The 21,491-nt window shown below is 36.1% G+C and overlaps 1 protein-coding gene across 2 annotated transcripts in view; it reads right to left on the reverse strand.

The window, feature by feature from the left end:
* HPSE2 (heparanase 2 (inactive)) overlaps window positions 1–21,491 on the reverse strand; it is a 740,027-nt gene that overhangs the window by 621,249 nt on the left and 97,287 nt on the right. For both annotated transcript variants that reach the window (XM_047826468.1, XM_047826467.1), the window contains one exon: window positions 6,299–6,460. In XM_047826468.1, the coding sequence (XP_047682424.1) occupies window positions 6,299–6,460 (162 nt within the window). The remainder of the gene's footprint in view (window positions 1–6,298; window positions 6,461–21,491) is intronic.

Raw genomic sequence — 21,491 nt, forward strand, 5'->3', positions numbered from 1 at the left:
AAAAGCACAGGAAAAAAATTATGAAATATTTCAAATGACATAAAACAAGAACTGAACAAGTAAAGAGATATATCCCATAATCTTAAGTGGAAAACTTGATATCGGAAAAGTATCAATCCCCTCCAAATCAGGTTATAAACTGAATTCAATTCCAATCAGAATACAGTGATGAGTATCTTGAACTAGAAGAAATTAAAAACTCCCTTCAAAAATTATATGAGAATAGCTATGAAAACCTTGAAGGGAAAAATGGAAGAGTGGTTAACAAACCTTACCAGATATCAAAACAGTACAGTACTGGCACAGAAATAAACAGAAAAAGTGACAGAAAAGAGAGTTCACAAATAAATACACATATATGTAGGAGTATAACATATAACATATATGATGTTTCAGTTCAGTGGCAAAAGAATGTTTTATTTTTAAAACAGTGCATTCATAGCTTGTAAGAAAATAATGTGATATACTTACATCACACTAATATAAACATAAATTCAAGTTATAGTAGGAGATTAAAGCTCTAAATTAAAAAGAGTAAAAAAATAAATGATATTCAAGGAGGAAAATGGTTTGCAATACATCTGACAAAGGATTAACGTTCCTAATTCACAAAGAGTACTTGCAAACTGATCAACACCAAAAATAAAAAAAGAGCAAAGAACATGAATATGTAACTCACAAAACAAAATGCAAGTCAACAGTATGTGAAAATAATACTCTCTCTGGTTATCACCAGAAAACTGCAAAAATGAGATAATATTTCTCACCTGTTAGGCTGAGAAAGCTGGAAAAGAGCACTGATAGCCAGTGCTCATGAGAATGCTAGGAAATAACTGCTCTCTTACTGCTAGTGGGAATGGAAACTGCTATAATCTCTTCTGAAAATTATCTGGCAAGGTTCATCACAATTTTAAATGCAAACCATAAAAAATTCATACATTGGACATCATCAAAATTAAGACTCTGCTCTCTAAAAGAAACTACTAATAAAGAGTCACGGAAAAAAAATATTTTCAAATCGTATATCTGAAAAAGGACTTACAGCCCAAAATATATATAGAACTTTCAAAACTCAATAGTAAGAAAATAACTCACTATTTTTTTCAATGGGCAAAAGGCTTAAACAGACACTTTACCAAAGGAGATATATAGATGGCAAATAAACACATAAGAGATGCTCAATACCATTAGCCATAAGGTAAACTGCAATTAAAACCATGAGATGCTACTACGTACTCACTAGAGGAGCTAAAATTTAAAAGACATACAATACTAATTGTTGGCAAAAAATATGGGTGAACGAGAAGTCTCACATACTACTAGAATGCAAGACAGTTTCAGCCACTTTGGAAAACAATCTGACAGCTTCTTTTAAGTTACATAGACACCATGAAATCAAGCATTCCCACTCTTAGGTACCTACCTAAAAGAAAAGAAAAAAATATGTCAACACAAAGAGCTAAGAACAAATGTTTATAGTGGCTTTATTCATAATCACCAAAAGCTAGAAACAAACCAAATGTCCAACAACAGAGGAGTGGATAAATGAGTTGTAGCATATTCACAACATGAAATATCTATCACTCAGCAATAAAAGGAATGAAATGCTGATATATGCAACAAGTGAAAGAATCTCAAAAAAAATATGCTCGGTGAAAGAAACAACACACACAACCATTTTATTATTCCATTTATATGACATTTAGGAACAAATACCAGATCACATACAGCTAAGGACTGGGGGTAGGGGGTGGGAGGAAACTGCAAAGGGAGACAAGAGAACCCCTAGAGTGAGGGAAATCTTATCGTGAGGTGGTGGTGGCTATATGACTCTATGATATATACATTTGTCAAAATTTACTTTTTCTTCATATAAATTATACCACAAAAAACTTGATTCTATAAAATTTTAAAATACATACCTTTTGACCCAGACACCCCACTTTGAGGAATCTATTCTACAGAAATAAATGTGTCAACATGTATATAAATTAATGTACGTTGATAGAGAAATGGTTAAATAAAGTGTGTTGTATTCAATGCTACAGAATACAATGCAAATAATTTTAAATTTTTTTAATATTTATTCATTTCTGAGAGAGAGAGATACAGCGCGAGCAGGGGAGGGGCAGAGAGAGGAAGAGACACAGAATCTGACAGCACAGAGCCCGATTTGGGGCTCAAACTCAGGAACCTCAAGATCACACATGATCCAAAGCCAGACACTTAACCAACCGAGCCACCCAGATGCCCCCAATGCAAATAATTTTAAAAGAACCGGAAATAATATGAGCTAATATTATGATTTGTGGGAACTGAAAAACAGTTCTCGTTCCACTGATTTGAGCCCTGATTTGCTCAACTAAATTTAAAAGAATGGGCCACAACAGGGAAGTACAAGCCTCTCTTGCTCAATTCATCTACCACAGTAACACAGTAAAGCTGACCATAGGATCCCAATCCACTTTGGAATCTAATGACTGAGAGGGTGTATAAAACAAAAAGTAGCAGCAATTAACATGACAAGAGTCCTCATAAAAGAATCCTGGAAAGCATCTTAGGTAATGCCATCCTTTTATAAGGGCTTTGGTTCAGGCTGCCTAGTTACAGAGGGTTGACTATGACTTCACAGCATAAATAAATTTTGTTTTAATTTGACCCCATTTCAAGATCACTCACTATGTTCTATATATTGTGCAGAATGCTGTAAAAATATGATATTCCTTATCCTCCAGAAGCTTATGTTCTAAACAAAATCCTAGAAAATACATTGCCCCTGAAAGCTGACTTTTTCATTTGATTATAGGAATCCACCACAAAATTTCAATTTATACCTCAAAAAGTATGGGGGTGGAGCAAGGTGAGGGGAAATGAATACTGAATCTGAACCTATAAAAGTTATTAATTAGATGTCAAAATTATCCCAAGTCAATTCATTTATCATATAAACAGCAGGACATTTTCAACGAACTTATAGAACATTATTACATTAAGAGTCATGAGAACACAAAGAAATGGAAGAATAATCCCCTTTCTTTCTTAAATGCTCCAGGACAAACTGGATGCTACAGGACAAGATAAGATATATCCACGTGTTGTTGAGTCAGTGTGAAAAGTACAGGATGCAACTCATCACCATTTAAAACAGTTCTATCACTGATGTTCTACTGGTATTACTCCATCACCTTCCTAAAACCTTGGAGTTCACTGCAAAAACCCACTATATTAGGGAAGGCTAACATTATTTCCATTGCTATGTAAATCATTCACATGAAAACATAAAGACATATTTAATTTTTTTTTCAACGTTTATTTATTTTTTGGGACAGAGAGAGACAGAGCATGAACGGGGGAGGGGCAGAGAGAGAGGGAGACACAGAATCAGAAACAGGCTCCAGGCTCTGAGCCATCAGCCCAGAGGCCGACGCGGGGCTCGAACTCCCGGACCGCGAGATCGTGACCTGGCTGAAGTCGGACGCTCAACCGACTGCGCCACCCAGGCGCCCCAAGACATATTTAATATCATGCAAAAATACACTCCACTTTTCTAAAAATGTGATATAAGGAGGAATACTTCAATAAGATATACACATTAAAGAATTGTTACTAGTTTCTGTTAACTGGGCTGTCACTAAGTACTGGAGGGTTGTTTCCTTTCACTGAATAGTCAGAAGACCTTCAAAGCTAGAATATAATCTGCTCTCATCTGAGGGGTGGCTGTTTAAGAGAGAAGATGAGCTGGAATGCAGAAAATGAAGGCATGCCTCTCACCTCAATGCTGACAGTCACATCAGCTAAAGATGGAACATCTAAGAATGGGGGCTTGCTTGTGAGGTGGAAGGCAACAACTATCATTTTTAACCATGCTTTTAACCATCTGATATTTCAATCGCTTTATTTTTTCCTATACTATGATCTTAGTCAACCAATTTTAAAATAAAGAATATACCACTAACTGACCAGAAAACTATTATGATACACTGCTACTCATATACATGAAATTCTGTAAATAATTGAGAAGGGTTGAGGGGAGGGCAGAGTCATGAAGAAAATGATCTCTTTCTAAGATTTTGGAGGCCTAGTTTCCTCATCTTGTTCCACATAAATACTTTCATTGCAGACATTTCAAATATTATGCCAGAGTTACACAAAAGAAGTGGAACATCACCAAGCAGAAATCCTAGAGTAGGTGTTCTGAACATGTTGGTAAAGAGAGTCACTTCATTTGAGAGGTCTCTGCCCCTTCAACCTCACCCTCCTTACCAATATACATTCATCACTGAAAAGGGAAATATTTACAAAAGTTAGTTTAGTTATGTTTAAATATTATGTTTAGCTGTCTGGAGACCATGTTCTCAAAATTTATACAAGAAATCAAGGATTAAACTTCATAACAATTAGGAAACCACACTGTGTAAAATCAAAGACTTAGTTAAAGGACATTAAAATAGTTTTACCACTGGTGCTAAATTGAAATGGCTACAGCTCTTCCCAACACCTGGAACCAAAACCTTTTGAACTTTCATGTAAACAAACTGGGGCACACCAAATGCTCTGTCTGTAGCAAGGTACCACCTCTGTACAAGCATTTGGGTGAAAAATGTGGAAAATGCCTGAGGAGTCTTTGAAGCAGCTTGGGAGAAGTAAGAGCAGGAAAGAGGCTCTTCTGTAGGGTAAGTTTGTTTAGTGGAAAGTAAGCAAGTTGTCAGGGTAAAAGTTGACAATGTTGATTCCAACAGTTTGAACTGCGAATAAACATTCAAAGGGATTATGTTACTGAGAATTAGAAAAGATTCCATTGAACTCAATAGAACACTTGTGTTTTCAAAGATAATATGCCTTCAAGCCACACTCTGAATCCACAGTTTAGGGTTAGAATTACCTTAAGCCCTTTCTATGCCACATTAAAGAACACAAGATCTGACCTCTTTAATATAGATCTAAAATTAACATAAGGGTGGAATAAAAATATTTCTAATAACTGAATTGGAAAATATTAATATATGTACATCTGTATGCCTGAGACAGAATGAAGAAATTTGGATAAAAATCTATGTTCTTTCCAAATATCTAAACTTAAACTAACCATCTTAGGGAAACCAACTTAGGGAAATAATACATTGGCTATAAATCACTTTTAAGTTTTCCCTCCTTAATAACTTATCAAAGAGCAAAAAACAAGGCCTATAATTATGAAATCTATAATCCTCTTCTCTGCTCACCAAAGCACATTTAAATCTGGCTTTCACCTCATGCTGTTGGGTTTTCCACCAGGTACAAGAAGAAAAGTTGGAAGAGACTTGTGCTTTATCAGAAGTAAAACAATTTGGTTGCCACTCAGCAATTCCTGGTGAAATGCCAGGAAGCCTATTAAAAAAATTAAAATTGTCCTAACTTGGAGTTCACAAAAATAAGTGTGAGATATTCATAGCCTGTCAGACATTCCATCTTTTGAATATTAAATATTGATAAACACGGGAAAACACACACTTTTGATTTGTTAAACTTTATTTGGAGCAATATATAATGCAGGAATGCCTTGCATGCCCTCAAGAAAATGGAAGTAACTTAGACCGCTCTTCTTACTCCATCTCAAGTACTCCATTATTCTCACATTAGAGTCTGCTATTAGAATCTTCTCCAAAACTTGACGAAAGCATGCAACTCACATGCTCTGTACCAGCAAAGCTTGCAGGCAGCCTTGCAAAAAGCTTTTTCTCCTTTGAGCTCTCACACAAATTCACTTCCCTCCTTGAACCAAGGATGTAAGGGAGTATGGCTGTCTCATAGCCTCTTTGCTCTTAAAACGAAAATCAAATTCTCCAGATACTTTCAAACTCCACCAGGAATAGAACATTCTCAGCTCAGCCTGTGGATCATTATCTCTTTTACATTTCATCTTTATGTTCACTGGGTTCACAGAAAGGGCATACACAGAAAGAGGAAAATAGCTGCTTCTTAGACACCAAATTTAGTAATTCTCTCAAATCCACTGGCACACATCTTAAAAGTCATATTTTTATAAGGCTTCATTAGGTTTTCATTGGTTCTGTCTTTTGAGAACACACATGCTGAGTTGCCTATAACTTCAAGCCAAAATACATCTGCAAACTACAAGAAATATTTTTTATAGGAAAACAAAAGTAATCACAATTTAAAAAGGGATATAGTGGATGGAGACAGACAGATACGGGCTCGTCTAGATCCCACTTTAGTGTCTACCAAACGTCAAGTTGTTAACTAATGGAGGCCATCAATCTATAATGCTTAAGATTCCAAACGACTCCAATAGCCTTACCTGTTAATATGAGATTACTGTAAGTATTAGAGAATTGCTCCTTTAGAAGAACAAGATGCATTTGAGCTGCCTTCTCCCGCTGGAGCTCCAGCATAACATCAGGGTGCTGAGCAATCTTGCAGCCTTTCTGTTTATCCAAGGCAACATCACTTCGAACAATGTCTACAAAAAGAAATAAAGGCAGGCAGCAAAAACAAAACAAAACAAATAACCATATACACATCAAACTCTTGTTTCACCCAAAATGACAGAATTTATAAACTACCATATTTCATCAGAATGAAGAGATTCGGAAGTAATAAACCTGAAGAGTCTCCAACTTCATGATACATCCTGTAGGTTTCTCTAGTCACTTCCAAATCCTCTGCAATTTCCATTTTCTTATCTCACTCTGACCTCATTTAAGATGCTCACTCCTCCATTCTCCTCTAAGCTCACCTCCAGGACTTATTTACTTCCTGGGGCCTTTTCTTAACATCTTTTACCATTCTCCATGGAAAAAAATAATACAACTTTGTCTGAAAACTAGTGACTATGATTATTTCCTCTACTTCATGGTGTAGGACCAGGTGATAGCTCCTGTATATATATTCAGGATATGTGACCTGCTTTCAAATTTACCAGCCAGCCTATTCAGCTCACATTAGGGCTACCATTCTCTCCTTAGCTTCTCAGGATTTCTGCTGCTATTTTTCATGTGCCTCTAGCTGCATTCTGACTCATTAATAACTCTTTTTTTAATTTTTAATGTTTTTATTTCATTTTTGAGAGAAAAAGAGAGGGAGAGAGAGAGAGACAGCACACGAGCAGGGGAGGGGCAGAGAGAATGGAAGACACAGAATCTGAAGCAGGCTCCAGGTTCCGAGCTCTAAGCATAGAGCCCGATGCAGGGCTCAAACTCATGAACTGTGAGATCATGACTCTCCTGAGACGAAGTCAGATGCTTAACAGACTGGGCCACCCAGGCGCCCCAATAACTCTTTAAATCTAGAAGTATTTTGTAAGTCAGTGAAGGAAACAAGAGTAGGACTAGAGTCACTTTGCAGATCTGCTTCTTTCCCAATTATTTTCCCATTGGTGACAGGCTGCTTTTTATACTTCAATATGATTTTTTACTCAAAGACCAAGTATCCTCCAGAAAATAGTCACCCTCAAAAACAGTCACCTAGAATGTTTCCCAATTAGCAGGGAGCTTTGATACCCTAAAGTTATTTGTTTATTTTTGTAAATTAAAATATAATTCAGCTTATTATCATATAAACAAATAATTATCAGCAGCAATCTGGATAACAGCTCTAGAAACTTCCAAGTTTTACATAGCAAATTGAAAGATTTTAGGGGAAAATGCTAAGAAAAAAATGTTCTGCCACTGTTGACACCAATGGCTTTGGAAAGAAAAAACTAATGCCCATGTTAATGGTAGCAAACTAACGCCCATGTTAATGGTAGCAATAGAAAAGATTTTAAACAATGCTCAAAGAGAAAATAAGAGTATGTGGCATCGAAGGTGAGTCATCATTGTAGACAAATAATCTTCAAACCCATCAACAGAGCCCTATAATAGAGAAGCCCAGATATAAATACAAGCCCATGATAAGGAGAGTTAGGATGTGTAGTAAACAAAGATTAGCCAGATGTGGGAATGGCTCTCACTTAACCTTGGATGAAAACAGGAGAGCTGGTTGGGAACAATGCAATCTATTCCTAAACATATTTATGACAATTTCTAGACTATAGGTAAAAACTGAACTCATTTAACATTCAAGTAACTACTCTCATAGATTTTCTGAGGCTTGAATACAAAATTAGAATAAATTAATTCAAGACATACTCTAGTTTTTAAGACCACCAATAGAAAGCAAGAGGAAACATATTAATTATACTGTACCATTGAATCCTTCCAATAATCCTATGAAAGCATGTGGTAGATATTGTTGACCAGCTGACCCAAACCGTAAACCCAATCCCTTCTTTGCTTCCTTCTACTGCAAAGACTAAAACACAAAAATAAACAATTTCCCAGCTTTCCTTGAAGCAAGGGGTGACATGTAACATAGTTCTGGCCAATGAGCTGCAGGCAGACATCCTTAGAGGGACTTAACTTTAGTGACAAAACCTCACTAAGAGAAAACCAGGATTTTTGTCCTTCAACCTATTAGCCCTTCCCATTCTTTGTGTCTAAAACATAGATATGAAGCCCAGAGTTAAAGTAGCTATTTTGTGGCAATGAGTCAAGAAGTAAGAGAGCAAAGGACTACACACTAAGGATGGTGAACTGAAAGATCAGAAGATTTTAATGAGCTATGACAGCTACCATACTTGTCCCAGACTGCACATCTTTTGATTTCTTGTTATATCAATATTAGTTTCTTATTTTTAAAATCCTTACCTGTTTTTGAAATTCTAAATGATAAAGAATAATATTATTATCCCTACTGTGTATATGTAGATTCCTGAGATCCACAAAGCTTAAGTGACTTGCTCAAGTTCACATTGCGTGGTCAGTCCCCAAATCCAGGAATTTTCAAAGTCGAGTCCAGTGACCTTTCCAAAAGTTACTCTTATATAGAAACTCATAAATTTAATAGTAAATTACAGTAAATAATAAAAGTGAGGAACTTAAGAGAAAAACCTAATTATACTGTAACAGCAGCATACCATAGGCGGTCTATCCAGAAAAGAAATATGTATGATACTCTCCCAGAAAACATTACAAAACTTGTACCAAAACATACTATATAGAGTAAAGAGAAGTTTCAGTTATTCAGATATCTTCTAATAGGAGTCTAATACAAAAGTAGAACACCTACCAAACTCTCTATTTCCTATGGAATAAGTGTATTGTTCAGAAGGCAGAGAAAGCAATAATTATAACTAATAGCCTCAACATCATTCCAACCAGAACCTTAAAATACAGTGATCATATTGTCTTTTTTTTTTTTCAACGTTTATTTATTTTTGGGACAGAGAGAGACAGAGCATGAATGGGGAAGGGGCAGAGAGAGAGGGAGACACAGAATCAGAAACAGGCTCCAGGCTCCGAGCCATCAGCCCAGAGCCTGACGCGGGGCTCGAACTCCCGGACTGCGAGATCGTGACCTGGCTGAAGTCGGACGCTTAACCGACTGCGCCACCCAGGCGCCCCTATTGTCTTAACAACAGTAAGAAGAGAAACCCATGGGCATGGCCAAACGTGTCTGAGACTTCAGAAGTGTACACAACAACAATGTTTGGGGAAAATATAGATATGCTGTATACATTCTTTATTCACTCCTGATTTATTTGAAATTGTATCAAAGACTAAGTAAATACACAAAAAAGAATACTTATCAAAGATGTATATGGCCACATATATCTGGAGGAAGAGCTAATATCGTAGATGACAGATTCAAACTTCAAAAATATCTTGCCAACCTAGAACTTAGGCTGAAATCTCCAAGACGCAGACAAGAACACAAAGTCCTGCATTTATAGTGAAAAGTAATTACATAAGAGGGAAAGTCCAGGCCAGACACAAGCTCAAATATTTAAGATCTTATTAAGTTTTGTACATTTTAATTGAATACAAGCTTTATGTAAGTCAGTGATATGCTGCCATATACAACATTGCTGCCCAAAAGATTAAGGCAATTCTTAGATCAAATTAATGGAACCAGCATATCCAGAATACAAGGAGTAACACAGCCACCCTGAATTCCATGCCAGCCAAGGGCAGCAAAGTAAAGAGTTGGAGTTAAAGCAGACCTTGGTTCAAATTCTGGGTTGGTGATCACTTATTAGCTACAGAAGTGACAGACAACAATGACTCTGTAAGCCTCTATTTCTTCATACTCTTATTGTAAAGAGTCATTAAAGATTTAGCACTATGCATGCCACATAATAAGAACTGTATAAAGGGTAGCTATTACTTTTTTTATTATTATAATACTCTACTTGTAGCATTATATGTTTTTTCACCTGTAATAGTTTCATAGGATACTAATCATCTAGAGTCCACCCAAAGAAAAGTGCCAAAATGGGAAATTATTTTATTTTTTAAAAATAACTGAAAAAGGGGGCACCTGGGTGGTTCAGTCAGTTAAGTGTCTGACTTCAGCTCAGGTCATGATCTCACAGTTTGTGGGTTTGAGCCCTGCATCCGGCTCTGTACTGACAGCTCAAAGACTGGAGCCTACTTCAGATTCTATGTCTCCCTCACTCTCTGTCTGTCTCTCTGTCTCTCTCTCTCAAAAATAAAAAGAACATTTTTTTAAAAATAGCTGAAAAAACAGTATTGAGCCCAGCAAAGAAAACATTAAAGAAGACTTGCTTCATATAGAAGAGAAAACTGAATTATTCTATATAAATCCAGAAAGCCAAACATTATGGGAGCAACCAAAAGACAAACTTTAGTTTCACATGAGAGAACTGTAACAACAGAAGCTATCATACAAGGAAAGGAGCTACTTGAAGACAGAAGAAATATCAGTGGCAGCACAAGATTAAAAGCGTAAGGGAAAATAATTTATTTTAAAAAGGCAAAACAACAATTCTCATAGGAAAAAATAAAATTACAGATTGGCTATATCTAAAATGTTCAGTTTCCAATAAAAAATTATGAGCCATGGAAAAAAACAGGAAAGTGTGACTCTTACTTAAAAATAAAAACAAAAGCAGTCAATTAGAGCTAACTCTATACTGCCCAGCAGATGAGGACTTCAAAAAACAGATTATAAATACATTTAAAAAATTCAAAGAAACCATGTTTAAATAAAGAAAAACCTAACAAAGACTCAATGAATAGGAGGATGAAACAGATACTTTTATTTAAAAAAAAAAAGGAATAAATGGATATTCTAGAGTTGAAAAGCACAAAAACTGAAATGAAAAATGCACTAGGATGGGCTTTAACAGCAGATCTGAAAGGGCAAGAGAAAGAATCAGAATGTGAAAACAGATAAATAGAAATAACAAGAAAAACAGAGAGAAGATGACCAAGGAAAAATAAACAAAGCCTCAGAGTATTATGGAATAAAATGAAGCAATCAAACAGAAAGGAGAAAGGAAGGAAATTATTTCAAAAAATAATGATCAAAAAATTCCCAAATTTGATGAAAATCATTTATCCACAGATCCAAGAAGTACAACAAAAAGAATCATTACAAAGAAATCTACACCTAGACACATCATAGTATAACTCTTGAAACTGCAAGATAAAAGAAAATCTTAAAAACAAAAGGGAAAAAACTCATCTCAAAAAAAGAACTAGCAATACAATTAATGGTTGACTCCTAATCTGAAACAATGGAAGCCAGAAAGCAGTGGAAGACCATATTCTAAGTGCTGAAAGAAAAAAAAAATTCTTATAACAAAGAATTCTAAATCCAGCAAAACCATCATTCAAAAAATGAAAGCAAAATAGACACTTCCATATTTAAAAAAAAAAAAAAAACAACACTGGGTCTTTACTAGCAAATCTGCAATATAAGATATATTAAAGGAAGTCTTTCAGACTGAAAGGAAATGATACCAGCTAACTCAAATACACACAAAGAAATAAAATACATTAGAAATGGTATAGGGGAGGGGCGCCAGGGTGGCTCAGTTGGTTAGTCGTCTGACTTTGGCTCACATCGTGATCTCACAGCTTGTGGGTTCAAGCCTGTATCGGGCTCTGTGCTGACAGCTCAGAGCCTAGAGCCTGCTTTGGATTCTGTGTCTCTCTCTCATTCTGCCCCTCCCCTGTTCGTTCTCTCTCTCTCTCCCTCTCTCTCTCTCTCAAGAATAAATAAACATTAAAATTTAAAAAAACAAATGGTACAGGGGTGCTTGGGTGGCTCAGTGGTTAAGTGTCTGACTTTGGCTCAGGTAATGATCTCGCAGTTCATAAGTTCAAGCCCTATATCAGGCTCTGTTCTGACAGCTCAGAGCCTGAAGTCTGCTTCGAATTCTGTGTCTCCCTCTTTCTCTTGCCCCTCCCCCACTCGTGCTCTGTCTCTCTCTCTCTCTCTTCTCTCTCAAAATAAACATTAAAAAATGATTTTTTAAAAAGAAATGGTATATATGTAGGTAAATATAATAGAACTTTTATACTCTTAATTTCTTTAAAATACATAAGATTATATACAGAAAACAATATTATAGTTATAACATATGGATATAATATATAAAAATTGACATTATAGAGGGAATAGGAAAATATGGCATATTGATGCAAGTTGCTATAATTTGCCAAAATTAGGTTAGTATTAAGTTGAACTGGACTGTGATAAGCTAAGATGCACAGTGTAATTCCTGGGCAGCCACTAAGAAAATAACAGAAAATTATGCAGTGTAAAAATCAACAGAGAAATTAAATAAGTAATCTAAAAATGATATTTTTAAAAATCTAGAAAATTGGTTTAACAGAAAAAAGGCAGTAAAGGTAAGAAATATAGAAAATATCAAAATAGCAGACATAGATCCAACTATACCAATAACTGTATTAAATGTAAATGGACTAAACACTCTAATCAAAAGCTACAGATGTTCAGACTGAGTTTAAAGAAGCAAGATCCACTGCTGGTGGGAATGCAAACTGGTGCAGCCACTCCGGAAAACAGTATGGAAGTTCCTCAAAAAATTATAAATAGAACTACTCTATGACCCACAATTGTACTACTAGGTATTCACACATGGGATACAGGGATGCTGTTTCGAAGGGACACATGCACCTCAATGTTTACAGCAGCACTATCAATAATAGCCAAAGTATGGAAAGAGCCCAAAGGTCCACTGATGGATGAATGGATAAAGAAGATGTGGTATATATATACAATGTAGTAATACTCGACAATCAAAAAGAATTAAATCTTGCCATTTGCAACTACGTGGATGGAACTAGAGGTATTATGCTAAGTGAAATTAGAGAAAAACAAATATCATATGACTTCACTCATATGAGGACTTTAAGAGACAAAACAGATGAACATAAGGGAAGGGAAGCAAAAATAATATAAAAACAGGGAGGGAAACAAAACATAAGAGACTCTTAAATATGGAGAACAAACAGAGGGTTACTGGAGGGGTTGTAGGAGGGGGGATGGGATAAAAGGGTAAGGGACATTAAGGAATCTACTCCTGAAATCATTGTTTCACTATATGCTACCTAATTTGGATGTAAATTTTAAAAAATAAAAAATTAAATTAGAAAGAAAGAAAGAAAGAAAGAAAGAAGATCCAAATATATGATGTTGAAGAGACACATTTTATTAAAAAAATTTTTTTAACGTTTTATTTATTTTTGAGACAGGGAGAGACAGAGCATGAACAGGGGAGGGGCAGAGAGAGGGAGACACAGAATCCGAAACAGGCTCCAGGCTCTGAGCTGTCAGCACAAAGCCTGACGCGGGGCTCAAACTCACGGACCACGAGATCATGACCTGAGCCAAAGTCGGCCGCCCAACTAACTGAGCCACCCAGGTGCCCCGAAGAGACACATTTTAGATTTAAAAACAAATACAGGTTGTGGCACCCATTGTGTTGTTATTTAATCATGTTTGTTGTTGTTGTTGTTTGGGTTTTTTTGTTTTGTTTTTGCTGTGGAGAGAAAGAAAGAAAAATATTTTCCTTTTTCTTCAATAACTGCTCTCCTGTACTGGGAGGGTAAAAACTTGGTTCCTTTCTCATTCCCTGTAGTCAAAGAATCTGTGGTTCAGATTCACAAAGATGCAGATTTTGACTGTAGGTTGCCCTAATCTGCTTTTCCCATTCTTTCACACTACTTAACACAATGGATAAGTACTTCTAGACAACACTCCCTAAGAATGGGGTAAAAAAGACAACCCACTTAACTTTATTTTTCTTTTCTTTTAATTTTTATTTATTCATTTTGAGAGAGAGAGAGAGAGCATAAGCAGGGAAGGGGTAGAGAGAGGGAGAAAGAGAATCCCAAGCGGACTCCATGCTGTCAGCACAGAGTCCCATGCAGGGCTCCATCTCATGAACCATGAGATCATGACCTGAACTAAAATCAAGAGTCAGATACTTAACTAACTGAGCCACCCAGGTGCCCCTGAACTTTTTTTTTCTTAAGCTCTCGGTAATCTGCTTTTTTTTTTAAGTATAATTGACATATAATTAACATATAACATATCAGTTTCAGGTGTACAACATAATGATTCAACACTTGTATATGTTGTCAAAGAGCACCACAATAAGTCTGATTAATATCCATTACCATATATAGTCACAATTTTTTTCTTGTAATGAGAGCTTTTAAGATTTACTCTTTTTTTTAATGTTTATTTATTTTTGAGACAGAGAAACACACAGACTGTGAGTGGGGTTGGATCAGAGAGAGAGGGATACACAGAATCCAAAGCAGGCTCCAGGCTCCAAGCTGTCAGCACAGAGCCTGACGTGGGGCCTGACCTCACAAACTGTGAGATCACGACCTGAGCCAAAGTTGGCTGCTTAACCGAATGAGCCACCGAGGCATCCCTAAGATTTACTCTTTTAGCAACTTTCAAATATGCAATACAGTATTATTAACTATGGTCACCATGCTATACATTACATTGCCATGACCTATTTTTTTTATAATTGGAAGACTGTACCTTTTGATTTACTTCACCCATTTTACCACACCCCCACTTGCTGCCTCTGGCAACCACCAATCTGCTCTATGTATCTATGAGCTTGTGTATTTTGTTTTGTTTCCAATTACACATGTAAGTGAGATCGTATGGTATTTGTCTTTATCTGACATATTTCACTTAGCATGATGGCCTCAAGGTCCAGGCATATTATCACAAACGGCAAAATTTCATTGTTTTCTATTCCATATTGTGTGTATGTATGTATGTGTGTGTTTCACAATTTCTTTATCCATTCATCCACTGATGTACACTTAGATTGTTTCCATATTGTGGCTATTATAAATAATGCTGTAATGAACATGGGGGTGCATATATTTTTTCTTTCAAGTTACAGTTTTCATTTTCTTCACATAAATACCCAGAAGGGGGACTGCCAGATCATATGTAGTTCTATTTTTAATTTTTTTGAGGAACTTCTATACTACTTTCTGTAGTAGCTGCACCAATTTACATTCTCACCAACAGTGTATAACGGTTCCCTTTTCTCCACATCCTCATTGACATTTGTTATTTCTTCTCTTTTTGATAATAGCCATTCAAACAGGTGTGACAAAAAGATATTGCATTGTGGTTTGGGTCTGCATTTCCCTGATGATTAGTGATGCTGAGAATCTTTTCATGTGCCAATTGGTCATGTTTTCTTTGGAAAACCATCTAGATCTTTTGCCCATTTTTTAATCAGATTGTTGTTGGCTATTGAGTTGTAAGCGTTCTTTCTATATCTTGGATATTAACCCTTATCAGATACATTTGCAAGTATTTTCTCTCATTCAGTAGGTTGCCTTTTCATTTTGTTGGTGATTTCCTTTGCTGCGCAAGACAAATTTGTAAATAGTAAATGTAATAAATATTGGGGTGCCTGGGTGGCTCAGTTGGTTAAGTGTCTGACTTTGGCTCAGGTCATGATCTCACAGCTTGTGAGTTCAAGTCCCACATCAGGCTCTGTGCTGACAGCTCAGAGCCTGGAGCCTGCCTCAGATTCTGTGTCTCCCTCTCTCTCTCGGCCCCTCCCCTGCTTGCTCTGTCTCTCTCGCTCACTCTCAAAAATATATAAAAACATTAAATTTTTTTACTTTTAAGATAGTAAATATTACCAGAGAGACAGATAGAGTGATAAAACAGAGACAGATCATAGTGATAAAAGGGTCAATATACCAGGAAGATACAACAACTATAAATGTATATGCACCAAACCAGTAAGTTTCAAAATACATAAAATACAATCTGACTAAATTGAATGGGAAATTCAATGATTATAGTTCAAGACTTCAATACCTCACTCTATATTTGCTGGAACTAGATAGAAAATCAGCAAGGGTCAATATACCTTACTGACATTTATAGGACATACCAAATAAAAGCAGGATACACATATTTTCTTTTTTTTTTTATTTTTTTTTCCAATGTTTATTTTATTTTTGGGACAGAGAGAGACAGAGCATGAACGGGGGAGGGGCAGAGAGAGAGGGAGACACAGAATCAGAAACAGGCTCCAGGCTCTGAGCCATCAGCCCAGAGCCTGACGCGGGCCTCGAACTCACGGACCGCGAAATCGTGACCTGGCTGAAGTCGGACGCTCAACCGACTGCGCCACCCAGGCGCCCAAGGATACACATATTTTCTAAGCACACATGAAACATAATCAGAATAACCTTATGCTAGGCCATAAAATAAGTCTTATAAATTTGAAAGGATTTATGTCATATAAAGTATGTTCTCTGACAACACTGGAATCAAATTAGAAATCCATAACAGAAAGACCTCTAGAAAATACCCAAATATTAAGAAACTAAACAATATGCTTCTAAATAACCTATGGATCAAAGAAATCACAGGGAAATTAGAAAATATTTGGAACTGAATGAAAATGGGAACACATGATATCAAAATTTATGGAACAGAGTCTAAATAGTACTTAGAAAAGAAAACTATAGTTTTATATACAATGTATTAGAAAAGAAAAGGGCACCAGGGTGGCTCAGTTAGTTAAGTGTCCAACTCTTGATTTTGGCTCAGGTCATAATCTCACAGTTTGTGAGTTTAAGCTCCAGCATTGGGCTCTGCGTTGATAGTACGGAACCTGCTTAGGATTCTCTCTCTCCCTCTCTCTCTCTCTGCCCCTCCCTGGCACTCGCTTTCTCTCTAAATAGATAGATAGATAGATAGATAGATAGATAGATAGATAGATAATTAAAAGAAAAAAGATCTCAAATCAATAATCTAAGTTCCCACCTAGAAACTAGAAAAATAAGAAAAAATTAAACACAAGCAGGCAGAAAGATGAAAGTAAAGACTTCTATTAATTTCTATTCTGATAGAAATCGATGAAATAGGAGTGCCTGGGTGGCTCAGTTGGTTGAGCATCCGGCTCTTGATTTCAGTTCAGGTCATGATCCCAGGGTTGTGGGATCAAGCCCCACGTCATGCTAAGCATGGAACCTGTTTAAGATTCTCTCTCTCCCCGTCTCTGTCCCCTTCCTGCTCACATGCTCTCTCTCTCTTCCTCTAAAATAAAAAATAAGGAAAGAAATACAGAAATCATGAAATAAAAAATGGGAACAACAGCAAAAATCAATGAAACAAAATAGTGCTTCATTGAACAGATGAACAAAATTGAGAATTTTTAAGATGGAATGGCAAAATAAGAAAACACAAATTACCAAAAATAGGGGAGGAAAGGCAATCCCAATTGTTATATACTGTATGATTCCACTTACACAACATTTTCAAAATGACAAAATTATAGTGTGAGGGATAGATCACAAACAAGTAGCATGAGGTTGTTGCTTTCGGGTGGTACAACAGTTTTGTATTCTGATAGTTATATTGGTTACACAAATTCAAAAATGTAGTAAAATTTCATAGAATTATACACACAGAGAAGAAATGAATACATGTAAAAACTGGCAAAATACGAATAAGGCCTACAGTTTAGTTAACTTCCTGTACTATTTTCACAAGTTTTTATGCATCTAAAATTATTTCAAAATAAAGTTTAGATTCCCGGGGATCTTTTGGAAGATGGCGGAGTAGGAGGACGCTGGGCTCACCGCGCATCCTGTTGATCACTTAGATTCCACCTACACCTGCCTAACTAACCCAGAAAACCACCAGAAGACTAGCAGAACGAAGTCTCCGGAGCCAAGCGCAGACGAGAGGCCCACGGAAGAGGGTAGGAAGGGCTGCGAGGCAGTGCACGCTCCACGGACTGGCGGGAGGGAGCCGGGGCAGAGGGGCGCCCCCCCCCCCCGCCAAAATAAAGTTTAAAAAGAACTTAGACCTTTACATCATACACACACACAAAATTAACTCAAAATGAATCACAGACCTAAATATAAGAACTAAACCTATAAATTTTATAGACTATATAGGAAAATGTCTTTGTTTCCTTAAGTTAGGTAAATATTTCTCAGTTATAACACCAAAAGTACAATTCACAATGGAAAAAAAAATGAACTGAACTTTACCAAAAGTAAAAGATTCTGCTTTTTAAAACATCATTAAGAAAATAAAAAGCTAAGACATAGACTGAAAGAAAATATTTGATAATCATATATATGATAAAATACATAAAGGAAATGTTTCCAACTTAATAAAAAGACTGACAACCCAAGTTAAAAATGGGCAAAACATCTGAAAATATATTTCACCAAAGAAGATACACAAATGGCTAATAAGCACATGAAAAGATGCTCAAATCATTAGTCATTTGGAAAATGCAAAATAAATTGCAATGAGGTGCTAATCCCTAGCAGAACTATAATCCAAAAGATTGACCATAACAAGTGTTAGCAATTGTGTAAAGAAATAGGAGCCCTTATACATTGCTAGTGGGAATGTAAAATGGTACAGCCATTTCTGCAAACACTTTAGCAGTTTCTTAAAAAGATAAACATAAACGTACTTACGTCCCAACAAATCTACCCCTAGAAACCTACCCAAAACAAATAAAGGAGTATGTTCACACAAAGACTTGCACATGAATATTTATAGTGGCATTGTGCACAACAGTCAAAACTAGAGACAACCCAAATGTCCATATACCAGTAAACGGATAAACAAAATGTGGTAGATCCATACAATCAAATACTATTCAGCAATAAAAAGACACAAACTATTGATAAATGCTAGGCCTGGAAAGCCTCAACAACATAAACTAAGTGAAAAAAGCCAGACACAAAAAGACTATGTATTGTATGATTCCATTTCTGTAAAATCTCTAGAAAAAGCTAATCAGAGACAGAAAGCTATCAGTGGTTCCCTGAGGCTTGTATGAAAGCAAAGATTGACTGCAAACAGGCATGTGAATGTTCTAATACTAGGTTGTGATGATGGTTGCACAACTCTATATACATTTCAGAGAAATAATGATATACTTACATGAGTGAACCTTATCATATGCAAATTATAGCTCAAAAAAAAGCTGTTAAAAAGTTACAAAAATAATATACCCATGTCCACAGCAGCGTTATTCACAATAGCCAAAAGGTAAAAGCAGCCCAAGAGTCCTTCCACAGATAAATAGATAAATGAAATGTGGTATACACATATAATGGAATATTGTTCAGCCTTAAAAGGAAGGAAATCCTGATACATGCTACAACATGGATGAACCTTAAGGATATTATGCTAAGTGAAATAAGCCAGTCACAAAAAAAGAAATACTGAATAATTCCATTTGTATGAGGTATCTAGGGTGGTCAAATTTATAGACACAAGAAAGTAGACACAGCCAAGGGCTGGGAGAACAAAAGGAGTTGTTGTTTAATGGCTACAAAGTTTGTTTTACACAATGAAAAAAGTTCTGAAGATGGATGATAGTGATGGTTGCACAACAATGTGAATGTTCTTAAAACCATTTAATCACACACTTAAATACGGTTAAGATGGTAAATTTTATTATGTGCATTTTAATACAATTAGACATTTTCTAAAGTAATAAAAATGACCAGAAATATAGGGCTTTTCAAAAATCAAAACAAGAATCACCTTAGAACTTTGGTACTGCAATGCCATTGTTACAGTCTACATTCAGTTTTCTCTGTAGATTACATGAGATCAGACAGCACAACTTTGATATAATTTTGTATGCTGCTATTGAACTGCCAGATCCAGAAGTAAAAGGTGCAGTCCTGAGAGAATGCTTTGGCTATTCTCACACTAATGGATCAAACATGAGACTAGAGCCACTCCCTTCCCTCCTGGCTTCAACGTAGCCACTACAATAGCAGCAGGAAAAGAAAGATCCTGACTATCCTGCAAACCCTTGAAAGAGGTTGACAGATGCTAGAAGAGCCTCTGTGCTGAGAGCCTTTATAAACCCCAAGTCAAAGTACTCATTGCCTACACTCTTTTCCTTCCAAATGGCTAGTCCTTTCATTTCCTTGATTTAGTCAGCCTAATCTTCTAGTCTCTGATCTCATCTTTTATTCCTCTTTCTTTCTCCCTGTCCCTTCAAGGCACCAAATTAATCCACTTCAGTTTTAAAATGTCTCTTAGAGTTGTCACCTTCTTTTCAATTCTAATTAGCACTATGTACCTCATATGAGGTAACTCAAACAGTGCAAGCCAGCATCCACAAATCCATCCACAGATCTCCAAGCCATTCAGCATATCACTTCCAGAAAAATAAAAATCCTTCATTGTTACTTTGTTTTAATTGTAAAATGTTTTAAACAGAGGAATGTACAATGTCCCCTCACACCTATGTACCCTCACTCAGCTCTATCTTTGCATAACATTTTATCGTATTTTCTTCAGACTTGTTTAAAGAAAACAGTTCAGAAATACATGAAATCCTCTGTTTATCTGTCTGCAATAATATTCTCTTTCCTCTTGCCACCTTCAGAAAGATAACTACCAACCTAAATCCTATAAGTAATATACTTACACAGCTGTATATGTATGTGTATTTATGTATATATGTTTGTGTGTATGGTTTCCTTATATACATAAAAAAGTTATTAGTTTACATTTTTTACAACCAAGGGACAATTATCAAAAGTAAGAAACTAACACTGGCACAAATACGATTAACTAAACTACAGACTTTATTATATTTCACCAGTTTATTAGTACCCTTTTGGATTCCAGAACCTGATCCAAGATCCAAGAACAGGTTGCGTTAGTTTCCATGTCTCCTTAATATCCTCTGAACTGAGTGACAGTCTCTGTCTTTCCTTGTCTTTCATGATTTTATCGCTTTTCAACAGTTACTCATCAGGTTCAAATAAACTGTCCTTCAGTTTGGGTTGGCTAAAGATTTCATGTTGGAATAAATTATGGATTTGGGACAAGGATACCAGAGAGGTATTCTTAGGTCTTGTTGATGATGATGTTAACCTTGATCACTTGGTTAAGGTGGTCTGACAGGTTTCTTCACCATTAAGTTACTATTTTGTCTGTGTAATTAATGAATATTTTATAGGAGAAACTTTGAGGCCACGCAATACTGCACATTTCTGTAAACTTCTGCCCACTAATTTTAGCATTCATTAGTGGATCTTGTCTACGTCAATTATTCCTCTGGTATTCCAATGGTGATTTTCAATTTTTCTCATTCCTTCTACATTTAT

Source organism: Prionailurus viverrinus, chromosome D2 (assembly GCF_022837055.1).
Source record: "Prionailurus viverrinus isolate Anna chromosome D2, UM_Priviv_1.0, whole genome shotgun sequence".
In the NCBI taxonomy this organism is placed as follows: Eukaryota; Metazoa; Chordata; class Mammalia; order Carnivora; family Felidae; genus Prionailurus; species Prionailurus viverrinus.